The sequence below is a fragment of the Ranitomeya variabilis genome, chromosome 3, assembly GCF_051348905.1.
Source record: "Ranitomeya variabilis isolate aRanVar5 chromosome 3, aRanVar5.hap1, whole genome shotgun sequence".
In the NCBI taxonomy this organism is placed as follows: Eukaryota; Metazoa; Chordata; class Amphibia; order Anura; family Dendrobatidae; genus Ranitomeya; species Ranitomeya variabilis.
In genome coordinates this window covers 401329558-401343292 of record NC_135234.1, presented here as the reverse complement: position 1 = coordinate 401343292, position 13735 = coordinate 401329558, and the positions used below count along the sequence as shown (strand labels likewise).

Below are 13735 nucleotides of genomic sequence, written 5' to 3'. Positions count from 1 at the left end.
ACATTTGTAGCCGAAATGATCTTGTTTTTCTTACAATCGGTCCTCCATAAAATTATCTTCAGCTCTGTAACTGCAGACTTTGTCTAGCCCTTGCCTAAGGGGTAGTCACCTCCCAAGCATATCAAGTACACAGAAATAGGACTATTTGAGATGAAAAAAAACAAAATTCCTCAACCATGCATTAAAATAATTAGTAATAAGCATACCCCTTTAACAATCATTTATCCAATAGATAGGCGGTAACTCAAATAAGAGTGGGACCACCATCTGAGATCCACACTGATCTTGGAGGCCTGCAGTAGGAAGACACAAGTCTTCCGTTCGGACAGCAAAGATACCGGATCCCCACCAATCTAACATTTTTTACCAAATCACTGGGTATGTGATCCCTTTTGCAGGCTTAATTACTCTGTTAAAGCCTATGTTCATAGAATGTTAGAGATGGAAGGGACCTCCAGAGTCATGTCCAACCCCCAGCTCAATGCAGGATTCACTAAACCATCTCAGACAGATGTCTGTCCAGTCTGTTTGAAGACTTCCATTGAAGGAGAACTCACCAACCAGTGATGAGCAAACTTGCACGGATAACATCTTATCTAAGCATGTTCGGGTGTTATCCAAGTATCTAGGCATGCTCGTATATTATGTTAGAGTCCCTGCGGCTGCATGATTCGCGGCTGTTAGCCTCAACACATGTGGGGATTCCCTAACAAACTGGCAATCCCGCATGTGTTGAGGCTGTCGAACAGCCGCAGGGACTCTAACATAATATACGAGCACGCCCAGATGCTCGATAACACCAGAGCATGCTCAGATAAGACGTTATGCAAGCACGTTACCCATCACTACTCACCACCTCTCGTGGCAGCCTGTTATACTCAAAAAGTTTTCTAATATCTAATCTGTATTAGATATCTGTATTTTCACTTACAGTCCATTACTTCTCGTTTCCTTGTGCAGATGAGAATAATGATGATCCCTCTACATTGTGACAGCCCTTCAGATATTTGTAGACAGCTATTAAGTCTCAGCTTTTTTACAAGCTAAACATTCCCACAGATCCTTTAACCGTTCCTCATAGGACATAGTTTGCAGTCCGCTCACTATCCTGGTAGCTCTTCTCTGAATTTGCTCCAGGTTTTCAATGTCTGTTTAAAATGTGGTGCCCAGAATAACTCTTCAATGAGTTCCAAGCTCATCACACATCACGCCCCACTGTAATAAATTTTGGAGAAGTTTCCGTCTGTCTTAACTACTTTTATCCTGTGTAAATATAGGATAGTAATAAGCTCTGGAGCACTGGTCTGCACCCCTAAATTATGCTTTGAACACATTGTGGTACTTGTCATTTCCTAAAGTATCACCAAAAGCAAAAAATGTTACCAAATTTCACTGACACTTATTCAACATGGATAAGTCATTTTTAGCCCTCAATCGCAGTAAGATCTTTTTGTATGAAAGTAGGAGAAAAAGAAAAAAAAAAAAAAAAACAGTCCGTTTTTCATCAATGCGCTGGATCTAATTGTCAGCTGATTTGGGGCGGTGGGACTGTTTTAAACATCAGTGTGGCATCTGTGGGTTTTTTGCATATGAGAAAAAAAAGAAATTATAAAGGCTTTCAAGCTTCTCATACCCACCAGAGAGAATAACTGACAGCTCTCAGACGGCATCCAATGGGGCCAAACATTGCAAGGAAATGTAAAAATGGGAAGTGGAAATGAACCTCCTGAAAATATGGCACACATCTGAGGCAAGAACTATAGAAGTGTCATACACTATTTACAGTGTGCATAATGGCCAAGATGGGTATGAATGACAACAAGCCAACTTATAATTCCCCACCCCTGCTATAGCTTTCATAGGTAAATGCCATCCAGGCTGCTGCACCAAAGGGGTGAGCTGGTTCTACCAGACTAGCGTCTCTTCCTACTAATGAAACTGGCAATCAATACCTAGGTCATTTGAACACATCATTAAAAATGCATCCATTCGATCAGTACTAAAGGAATAGCAAGTATCTGTTTCCTAGCCTTGCTGCAGAGTAATAATTACCGTAGTCTTGTAAATTCTAATTTCACTTTAGTTATACATTACTAATTCTAAAAAAGACATCTGCCAATTCAATGGCCTAGTAAGTACTCATTTATACAGCCAAATCCTCATATGACATGGCTGCATCATAGGCTGTATGGGTTTGTGGGAAATAAAATGCCATCATGATGTTGGGAACCTCACAGGGCTTTGGGACCTATTGTCCTCGGTAATGCTGGGGAGTGCCCCCAAACAATCAAACCTTTACAACTTGTGGAAATGATGGGTCATAAAAGGTTAATATATATATATCTCGCAAGATACAAGGGTGAAATCACCCAACCAAAATGCTAGGGATTTTCCATGTGTACAGGCACATAGTAGTGGAAGAAAAAGGGAGGAGAGTAGATGAGATGTTAAACCCCATTCACACACTGGAACTGTTCTGCTTGAGAGTGGACCTGACAATTTAAGAATAGCGGGGAAAGTGTCAGCATTGGATTGCTAAACTATTTGATTTAGGTTTTTTTTCATTCATCGAAAGGAAATACTGCATTATTGGGCGGATTTGGCACTGTGGATGTCATGCAGAAGTTTTCCAAGTCAAATCATTACAAATGAACATTTTGCCATTATGCATTTTAAGGGGTTGTCCACTACTCTGACAACCTCTACTCAATCAATATGTTCCCTCAAGTAAAATAGCAGCCTATAGTCTCCTCAGAGTGTTCCTTCGATGTCGGCGCCTGGCCTCCCGAAGTTTGCGTAACATTATGTCATACCAGCCCTGTGGCCAATCAGCAACTGCTTCAGACACTTCAGCCATAGCATAGATAGAACATATTCTTCAGGGTAATACAGGGTACAGAGTTGTATAACTTCATAGAGATAATCGTTATGTCAAAGGGTGAACATACAATTTAAAGGGAATTTGTCACCAGGTTTTTGCCAGCCCATCTCAGAATAGCATGATGTAGGCACAGATACACTGATTCCAGCAATGCATCACTTACTGGGCTTCTTGCTGCAGTTTTGATAAAATCACTTATCTGCTGCAGATCCATCAGTTCTCTGACTGCTGAGCGCTGTATAACCCCACACCGCTGATTGGCAGCTTTCTGTGTACACTGCACATAGGCAGAAAGCCGCAAATCAGTCATGGGGGCATGGTTGGACTACATAGTAGCAACTATACTAGTCCTCTAGTAAAAGTCCTGCTGATAAAAGGGATATCAAAACTATAGCAAGCAGCCCCGTAGGCGATACATGGCTAGAATCAGGTTCTTAGTCTACATTATGCTCCTCTCAGAATAGGTACAAAAACCTGGAGACAGAGACCCTTTAAGACAAATGATACATCTTGGAATTAGCCATTTCTGTACCACCTAGCTAAACAGTGTGTTTCCAACTTTCCTGTAAACTTGACAAATCCACACTGAGTGTGTTAAAGGGGCGATTCGAAGTCCAAAGTAAATTTTATTCAAAATCTATTTAGTGCTATAATCTAAACTATTTTCCAATATACTTGAATTAAAAACATCCTACCATTCCCTCACCAAAAGAAGCATCATCAGGGGCAAAAAGCTACAGTGACTGCTGCAGCCACCTCCCTAAAATGAAGTCATCGGCGATGCTCGTATCAGGGGCTGGACTAGTCCCTGCACACTGTGCCCAATGACAGCACGCTCTGTTGCCAGTTCCGACCAGCAGTAATGAGCCGACAACAGAGTGTCTTGTCAGAATATCAATGTCGCTCTCGCGACATCACTGCTTTCTGCACGCCGAGTATTTTGACACAGCTCTGTTGCCAGCCCTTTACTGCTGATCTGAGCCAGCAGCAGAGCGTGCACTGTCATTGTGTGCAATGGGCTGGAACTAGCTCTGCCTCTGAAATGTGCATCATTGACACCATTTCAGGGAGGGGGGAATGGTTGGGTCAGTGACCCCCACAGCCTCCGCCCCCTGATGATGCCGTTTTTGAGTATCTCAGCCTGCATTGAAATTCTGAAATGAAGAGTCATCAAAAAGGAAGACGTAAAAATATATATAGATATGTTAGATTGTGTAGTTAGGGAAAGATAAGGATTTTTTTTAATTCAAGTGCATTAGAAAATATTTTAGATTATGGCAATATAGACATTTAGAACGAAAATTACTTTGTACCACCCCATTAAGGAATAGATATCAACCAATACTCTTTTGAAGATGCTAAACTGAGCTAGATCAATGTCCCAATCATAATATTGCTGCTTTCAGACATCCCTGTGTCATTGCCTGAGCAAGGACAGGCTGAAGGTCTCCAGACCTGAACTTGACACTCAAATATGCCAATAAGGCTGTCAAGTTCAAGTCAGAAGAATAAGGTCTGATGCGCAAACCAAGGTCCGTGCTTGTACCATAACACTTATGTCTGCTATAATAAACGGACATGCGGCTGGCACAAGGACGGCGAAAACTAACATGCAACCGCAACACGAATATGAAGAACTGGGAAATGCAGAATACAAATATTTCACATTTCTTAAAAAAAAAAAAAAAAAAAAAGGGATGATTTAGCATATGTTCTTCGGCACCCCTAGCATTAAAGCTTGTGCTTAGCAGAACAATCCCCTGCAATAAAACACAGAGGCCAATAAGTAATAAATGAATGAGCTCAGATAATGTGTTATCAGAGTGTCCTCGAATAATATGTTTGAGTCTCCATAGCTGCATGACTTCCAGCAGTTCCTACCAACACATATGGGATCTCCCTAACAAACAGGGAATCCCTGCATGTGTTGTTTCTAACAGCCGCAAATCATGCAGCTATGGAGATCCAAACAGATTATTCGAGCACGCCGAGGACACTCGGATAACAGGTTCTTAAAGGATGTTCACCCATCACTATTGCTGACCCTTTCAATCCCATCATCTGTATATTCGGATATCAAAACAGCTGCAAAAAGGCAAATAGTCTAAGGGTTTGGCAGCTACTTTTTTTCCCACTTTTTACAAGAATGAAGACAAACTTTGCAAACAAGACAAAAAAAATAAAAATAAATGAAAGTTCAGTTACTCTTTAAAGGTAAAAAAAAAAAAAAAAAAAAGGCATGGAATCTGGTAGTAGATAGGCGATACCTAAAATTGGCATCCATCACTAATCGCGGGGGGCAGGGTTACAGCCGCCACTCTATTCTGTATGCTTGACTGAAACCATTAAACCTGCAGATCATCTCCACATCTGCAGGTTTAGGCTATGTGCACACGTTGCGGATTCACAGCCGTTTTCCCTGAGTTTACAGTACCATGTAAACCTATGGAAAACAAAATCCGCAGTGCACATGCTGCGGAAAAAAACCGCGCGGAAATGCTGCGTTGCTTATTCCACAGCATGTTTATTTTTTGTGCGGATTCCGCAGCAGTTTACACCTGCTCCATAATAGGAAACCGCAGGTGGAATCCGCAAAAAAAGGCAGTAAATCCGCAGATAAAACGCAGTGCTTTGTACCTGCGGATTTCTCAAAACAAGTACAGAAGAATCCGCAGAGGTTCCATCTACGTGTGCACCCTTATAGCGTTATCTGGTCACAGGTTTCCTTGAAGCAGAGAAAAAAAGAAAGTGTTAACCCAGCCTAGATTTAAGGCCCCGTCACACATAGCGATTTACCAACGATCACGACCAGCGATACGACCTGGCCGTGATCGTTGGTAAGTGGTTGTGTGGTCGCTGGGGAGCTGTCACACAGACAGCTCTCTCCAGCGACCAACGATCAGGGGAACGACTTCGGCATCGTTGAAACTGTCTTCAACGATGCCGAAGTCCCCCTGCAGCACCCGGGTAAACATCGGGTTACTAAGCGCAGGGCCGCGCTTAGTAACCCGATGTTTACCCTGGTTACCAGCGTAAATGTAAAAAAAAAAAAAAAAACAGTACATACTCACCATCTGATGTCCGTCAGGTCCCTTGCCGTCCGCTTCCTGCTCTGACAGAGTGCCGCCGTACAGTGAGAGCTGAGCACAGCAGTGACGTCACCGCTGTGCTCTGCTCTCACTGTACAGCGGCACTCATTCAGAGCAGGAAGCAGACGGCAAGGGACCTGACGGACATCAGATGGTGAGTATGTACTGTTTGTTTTTTTTTTTACATTTACGCTGGTAACCAGGGTAAACATCGGGTTACTAAGCGCGGCCCTGCGCTTAGTAACCCGATGTTTACCCTGGTTACCAGTGAAGACATCGCTGGATCGGTGTCACACATACCGATTCAGCGATGTCAGCGGGACCTCAAAGACCAAAAAAGGTCCAGGCCATTCCGACACGACCAGCGATCTCGCAGCAGGGGCCTGATCGCTGGTACGTGTCACACATAGCGAGATCGCTACTGAGGTCGCTGTTGCGTCACAAAACTTGTGACTCAGCAGCAATCTCGCTAGCGATCTCGCTATGTGTGACGGGGCCTTTAGTTAAAGGATTGTCATCCTCCTGATAAATGGATAAAATTGCTAAGTGCCTGTAATGAGCAACTTTCTATTTTTACATCTTAGAAAAAAATCTTCTCCATTCTCAAGAACTGGGTGATTTTTAATTGTATTGTGCACCGCTTGTTGCCTAAGTTACCGGCCATCTCAGCAATGTACCAGAGGTGACTTATTCCAAGCAACACGTGCACGCTTGGAAGTTGTTTGCTACCTGTCTTGTAAGCGCTGTCTAGGCCAGCTGTGTGACCATGCCCCTGGCTCAAGCAGTCAATCTTCATGAGCGCACCACCTCGGCAAGCTGGATAACCCCCTTTAATCTACCAGCTGAGGTTGCCTTGCAGAAAATCCCATACGTAAACTATCATAGAAGCTTCACAACACTAATCTGTGCAAAAAGACAACCTCTTCATCTATTCTAGACATTCTCCTACTCACAAGGTCAGTGTACCTGTCAAAGACAAGACTTTCCTGCTAGCTATATTTCAGACATGACAGATGCCACATTTGCACATCACTTTTTTTTCAATCATTCTTGATTTTAGGTTAAAAAAAAATGATATTCAACTGCTAAAGTGTGAATAACCCTTTAATGAATAATTACTGATGAGGCGTATTCAGACGAGCTCGGACCGCAAGGCACAAGCTGGCCGGTGGTCTCCCGACCCAACAAGACAGCGTCATATTTCCATGAAGCGGTCACACTCCGCTTGGGAGACCCAAGTCCATGCATTGTGGACCGATTTGCACAGAAATGTGCCCTTACTACGGGAGTCACAAGTTATAAAACTTTTCAACTCCAAACCACTCAATATTCCTAGGTGTCGACATTTAAAAAGGTGTTCCTACCAAAGGAATGTCCACAAAACGAAAGGAGGTAGCTCAGCTTCATGGAAAAGCTAATCTTATTAGGTGTGCATACAAACTGGTGACAGCTTAAAATACGAACATCTACACATTTCTGGCGCACGTCATGAACTAAGGTTACTCCTAGCACCAGAGACGAGGAGATGTTTGCATTTTAACCAGTCACCAGTTTGCATGCACACCTAATGAAAGTTTTGCTTTTCCGTGAAGCTGGGCTACCTCCTTCCTTCCCCTGATGGTGGAGTACAGTCGGATATGCTCTCCGTGCTCACAGTACTTGCATGCAACGGTGAGCTGGATTATTTCCTTTATATCCACAGAACACATCATACAATGCCTACAAGTAGTATTCAACCCCCTGCAGATTTAGCAGGTTTAATAAGATGCAAATAAGTTAGAGCCTTCAAACAAGAGCTGGATTTATTAACAGATGCATAAAGCTTACAAACCAAAAAGTTTTGTTGCTCAGTTAAATTTTTATAAATTTTAAACATAAAAGTGTGGGTCAATTATTATTCAACCCCTAGGTTTAATATTTTGTGGAATAACCTTTGTTTGCAATTACAGCTAATAATCGTCTTTTATAAGACCTGATCAGGCCGGCACAGGTCTCTGGCGTTATCTTGGCCCACTCCTCCATGCAGATCTTCTCCAAGTTATCTAGGTTCTTTGGGTGTCTCATGTGGACTTTAATCTTGAGCTCCTTCCACAAGTTTTCAATTGGGTTAAGGTCAGGAGACTGACTAGGCCACTGCAACACCTTGATTTTTTGCCTCTTGAACCAGGCCTTGGTTTTCTTGGCTGTGTGCTTTGGGTCGTTGTCTTGTTGGAAGATGAAATGACGACCCATCTTAAGATCCTTGATGGAGGAGCGGAGGTTCTTGGCCAAAATCTCCAGGTAGGCCGTGCTATCCATCTTTCCATGGATGCGGACCAGATGGCCAGGCCCCTTGGCTGAGAAACAGCCCCACAGCATGATGATGCCACCACCATGCTTGACTGTAGGGATGGTACTCTTGGGGTCGTATGCAGTGCCATCCAGTCTCCAAACGTCACGTGTGTGGTTGGCACCAAAGATCTCGATCTTTGTCTCATCAGACCAGAGAACCTTGAACCAGTCAGTCTGAGTCCTCCAAGTGATCATGAGCAAACTGTAGACGAGCCTTGACATGACGCTTTGAAAGTAAAGGTACCTTACGGGCTCGTCTGGAACGGAGACCATTGCGGTGGAGTACGTTACTTATGGTATTGACTGAAACCAATGTCCCCACTGCCATGAGATCTTCCCGGAGCTCCTTCCTTGTTGTCCTTGGGTTAGCCTTGACTCTTCGGACAAGCCTGGCCTCAGCACGGGAGGAAACTTTCAAAGGCTGTCCAGGCCGTGGAAGGCTAACAGTAGTTCCATAAGCCTTCCACTTCGGGATGATACTCCCAACAGTGGAGACAGGTAGGCCCAACTCCTTGGAAAGGGTTTTGTACCCATTGCCAGCCTTGTGACCCTCCACGATCTGGTCTCTGATGGCCTTGGAATGCTCCTTTGTCTTTCCCATGTTGACCATGTTTGAGTGCTGTTCACAAGTTTGGGGAGGGTCTTAAATAGTCAGAAAAGGCTGGAAAAAAGAGATAATTAATCCAAACATGTGAAGCTCATTGTTCTTTGTGCCTGAACTACTTCTTAATACTTTAGGGGAACCAAACAGAATTCTGGTGGGTTGAGGGGTTGAATAATAAATGACCCTCTGAAAAGACTTCACAATTTAAAAAAAAAAATAAACAAAGAAATAACATTCTTTCTTGCTGCAGTGCATTTCACACTTCCAGGCTGATCTACAGTCCAAATGTCACAATGCCAAGTTAATTCCAAATGTGTAAACCTGCTAAATCTGCAGGGGGTTGAATACTACTTGTAGGCACTGTATATGTTCAGACCTGCATCCTAGGACGGAGATCCCCAGGACCTTGGCGAGCATGGTAGCCAAATGCCACATCCAGGCAGAGAATAGTGGCAGGGGTTGTGCATCTCGTCATTCACTTATATGGGAGTCACAGAATCATTCATCCGAAAACAGCGAGGATCAGGAGACCCTCGATTTGCCATATCTAAGTTAGAATACCCTTTAATTGGAACATACTCATTTACACCCAAATATCGAGAACCATCTTGCTCTAAAGCTGCACACAATACATCTGGTCTGATACACCAAGATTCCACCAGTAACGCTTTATTGTGTTTTTATGTTAGTAGTAAATTTGGTCCAATTACTTGAATTGCGTTCGACTGTCCTTACATTTCCTGGAATAAAACAGTGGCACACTAAACAAGGGAATAAGATGCCCACAAAACACCTTAAGTCCTGGGCAGACAGCACCTGTGGTACATAGGGGTGCTGTAAGGTAATCGCTAGACTAGGTGCAAGTTTTTCCACATGTCCCATTCCATCAGCCATGACAGTGGTATGTGCTCGCTGGATAGGAGCGACCGCGGCTGTTCTCAATGATTACCCAGTCTGGTTCACCGTCACAAGCGCATCATGCTGCCATGACAACGTTGTGCCAAGCCAGCTAATCAAAAGAAGATTCATGGAAAAAAGCAGTGGTCCCTCACCTGTCCAGCAGCTACAGACCACAGTCATGGCCGATGGAATTGGAAGTGTATATCAATTTGCACCAGCTAGGTGGCGCTAAGGTGAGCAGCCCCTGGTCTGATGTACCCAGCATGGCCTTGTATTACATTACGCCCATTCATTGCATACAGCACTCCCAACATGGACTGCATAGACTGGCTCTGCAAAAGAGACAGTATCCGCACAAACGTGTGTGACCCGGCAGGTCGGAATTGAAGTCGTGGCTTCAACATCTTCATATCTACGACTGAGGAGCAACTAATACCTTAGGGGTATCACATGAGCCCCCTCTACACTACTGACAGGTCAAGGGCATCTCTTAAAGCTTCTGTAAGGAGGTTGGTCCTTATAGACATTGCTTTGTATTTGATGTCTCCATACTGGACCCTGCTGAATACGTTGGGGAGTAGACTGCAATGGAATAAAGCGTCCATCCCACCAGCAGTGTCATGCACCTGACATAGGACCAGGCTGTGTGCTCAGCCCTCTCCGGCAGCACCTTGTGGGTATATACCTAGCCCTGGGAGTGGACTATGGAGGCTTAGAGGCCAGATAAGGAAGGCCCTCCACTGCTGCCCTGCCTGATCTGTGTGCTCAGCCCCTGGGGAATATGCCTAGCCCTGGGAGGGGGCTATGGAGGATTAGAGGCCAGATAAGGAAGGCCTCCACTGCTGCCCGGCCTGATCTGTGTGCTCAGCCCCTGTGGGTATATGCCTAGCCCTGGGAGTGGGATATGGAGGCTTAGGGGCCAGATAAGGAAGGCCTCCACTGCTGCCCAGCCTGATCTGTGTGCTCAGCCCCTGTGGGTATATGCCTGGCCCTGGGAGTGGAATATGGAGGCTTAGGGGCCAGATAAGGAAGGCCTCCACTGCTGCCCTGCCTGATCTGTGTGCTCAGCCCCTATGGGTATTATGCCTAGTCCTGGGAGTGGGATATGGAGGCTTAGGGGCCAGATAAGTTAGGCCTCCACTGCTGCCCAGCCTGATCTGTGTGCTCAGCCCCTGTGGGTAGATGCCTAGCCCTGGGAGTGGGATATGGAGGCTTAGGGGCCGGATAAGGAAGGCCTCCACTGCTGCCCAGCCTGATCTGTGTGCTCAGCCCCTGTGGGTATATGCCTAGCCCTGGGAGTGGAATATGGAGGCTGAGGGGCCAGATAAGGAAGGCCTCCACTGCTGCCCTGCCTGATCTATGTGCTCAGCCCCTGTGGGTATATGCCTAGCCCTGGGAGTGGGCTATGGAGGCTTTGGGGCCAGATAAGGAAGGCCTCCACTGCTGCCCAGCCTGATCTGTGTGCTCAGCCCCTGTGGGTATATGCCTAGCCCTGGGAGTGGAATATGGAGGCTTAGGGGCCAGATAAGGAAGGCCTCCACTGCTGCCCGGCCTGATCTGTGTGCTCAGCCCCTGTGGGTATATGCCTAGCCCTGGGAGTGGAATATGGAGGCTTAGGGGCCAGACAAGGAAGGCCTCCACTGCTGCCCTGCCTGATCTGTGTGCTCAGCCCCTGTGGGTATATGCCTAGCCCTGGGAGTGGAATATGGAGGCTTAGGGGCCAGATAAGGAAGGCCTCCACTGCTGCCCGGCCTGATCTGTGCGCTCAGCCCCTGTGGGTATATGCCTAGCCCTGGGAGTGGAATATGGAGGCTTAGGGGCCAGACAAGGAAGGCCTCCACTGCTGCCCGGCCTGATCTGTGTGCCCGGCCTGATCTGTGTGCTGCAGCGCCTCGCAGAGGATCTTTGCTCTTTCCCATACAGCCCAGTGTCATTCATTCGTCACGGCAGGCCCATTACACAATGCTGTCAGTGACACTCCCTCCATCCACCTGCCCCAGATCTCCCTGCACTCGTATCCACCTAGCGCCTCTTCCGCCTGTGACATCAGCAGGGAAGGGGTTACAGGCCCGCAGCCCTCGCTCGGAACGGGCCAAGGTTCTGGGCTCCCGGGCTGCTGTCCCCACACGCTGGGCGCGGGGTCCTGTGCCGGTGACAGACGCCGGGGCGGTGTGCGGACAGTGACAGGGTGTGGGGCGCAGTCATTGGGCCGGCCTACAGACCCCCGGGCCGCAGCGGCAGCGCCCTGGATGTCAGGCCCGGCGGGCGGCGCTCCGGTACCTGCAGGTGCTCCTGGAAGCGGATGGGGAGTATCTGAGCCATGGCGGTTCCGAGCTCTGCTGCTTCTCTCCGGGATGTCACCTCCCGCCTCTCGCAGGCTGCCTCACGCTCTCAGGGGCTGGGAATATTAGCAGGATGTCCTCGGTGCGCCGCCTGCCTACGTGAGCGCGTCCTCCGGCTGGTCCTCGCTGACTATCGGGCAGGAGCCGCAATGGCGGAAACGGGGGAGCTGCCTCTGCAATCCGGAACGACAGCTTCACCCTCACTCAGCGCCCCGCCCCCTCTCCGCGCAGGAATACTATCTATACCTAGCACACCGAACGCTCAACGCCCGGCGGAGGGATACCGCTCTGGCTCTCAGATTACTGCGCTCATGAGGCTGCGTTACTGAGTGCGAGAAGCAGCTGCGGAAGATATGTGTTCACGAGCTGCTCCACACTGGAGACCGTGGGGTTAATGCTCCGCGAATATTTATTTGAAGCAGCCGGGATTCTTTTCTTCATTCTGCCACATCATGCGACTGGGTGACGTGACGTCATTTCCGGAAAATTTGTACCTTGGCCTTGAAGTCGTGATCACATGACACTGGCTGAAGCTGATGCTGTGGGGCCGAGCGCTCCTGTCAGTCACCTGAGCGGCGGTGTGCGCCGGTGCCCACAGTGACAGCCCACAGGGCGCTGGGCCAGCCGTTGGCAGGAGCTGCTGCCATTCCTCACCAGCAGGCGGCTCTTGTCACTGATTACCCTAGAGGCGGGCAGTGCCCGGGCAGCAGCGCCTTCCCCTCACCAAGAGGTCTGGTAACCTTGGCTGAGGTCGTTATAAGGCAGCGGGCCAAAGAACTAAGGTCACATTTACCCAAGGTGCCAGGAGCTGGCTCCCAGTGTGTCCAATAGTGGAGACCGTTCTTTATTCACTGTGCAGTAACCAACATCAAATCCGCATGAAAAGGAATCTCGCCAGGTTTTTTGCCTCATGAGCGCAGCATGATGTAGGGGCAGAGACCCTGACTCCTGCGTTGTGTCACTTACTAGGCTGCTTGCTGTAGTTTGGAGAAAACGGTGATTTTATCAGGAGATTATCACTAGAGGACTCTAAACCTGCTGACATGTAGTCCTCCATATTTATGAGCTCTGTATACCCCGCCCTCACCACTGATTGGCAGCTGTGTACACTGTGCATAGGCAAAAAGCTGCCAATCAGTGCTGTGGCAGGGTTATGTAGAGCCAAGCATCCACACAACTGGCAGATTGGCGGCAGACTGATTTTATGAAGACTGCAGCCAGCAGCCCAAGAGATTGGTGAGAGATTGCCTTTAGGATACGTGCCCACGATCAGGAATAGCAGTGTTTTGGTTGCAGCGTATTTTCGCATTCTACAGTAGAAGCACCGTGAATGTATTATAGAAATCCTATGCCCACTGTGCTTCTATTTAACACTGCGTAGCCCCACCTGGGGCGCAGGTTTATGAGCCGCATGTTAGTTTCTGTAGCGGACACGTATTTTCAGCAATAGCATCTCATTACATGATGTAAATCCGCATGTATCTAAACACAAGTGCGGTAAATTAGAAAGCAATGAAAATATGCTGCATCCAAAGCGCTACTATTCCTGATCGTGGGCACATGGCCTAAGGGTCTGTGCACACGTCGC

At 47.2% G+C, this 13735-nt stretch overlaps 1 protein-coding gene across 4 annotated transcripts in view; it reads right to left on the bottom strand.

The window, feature by feature from the left end:
- CLTC (clathrin heavy chain) overlaps positions 1-12506 on the bottom strand; it is a 77723-nt gene extending 65217 nt beyond the window's left edge. The window contains exon 1 of one of the 4 annotated variants that reach the window (XM_077296190.1): positions 12086-12506. In XM_077296190.1, the coding sequence (XP_077152305.1) occupies positions 12086-12127 (42 nt within the window). In that variant the 5' untranslated portion in view covers positions 12128-12506. The remainder of the gene's footprint in view (positions 1-12085) is intronic. The other 3 variants (XM_077296188.1, XM_077296189.1, XM_077296187.1) reach the window with 3 other exon arrangements.
- Positions 12507-13735: the final 1229 nt, after the last annotated feature.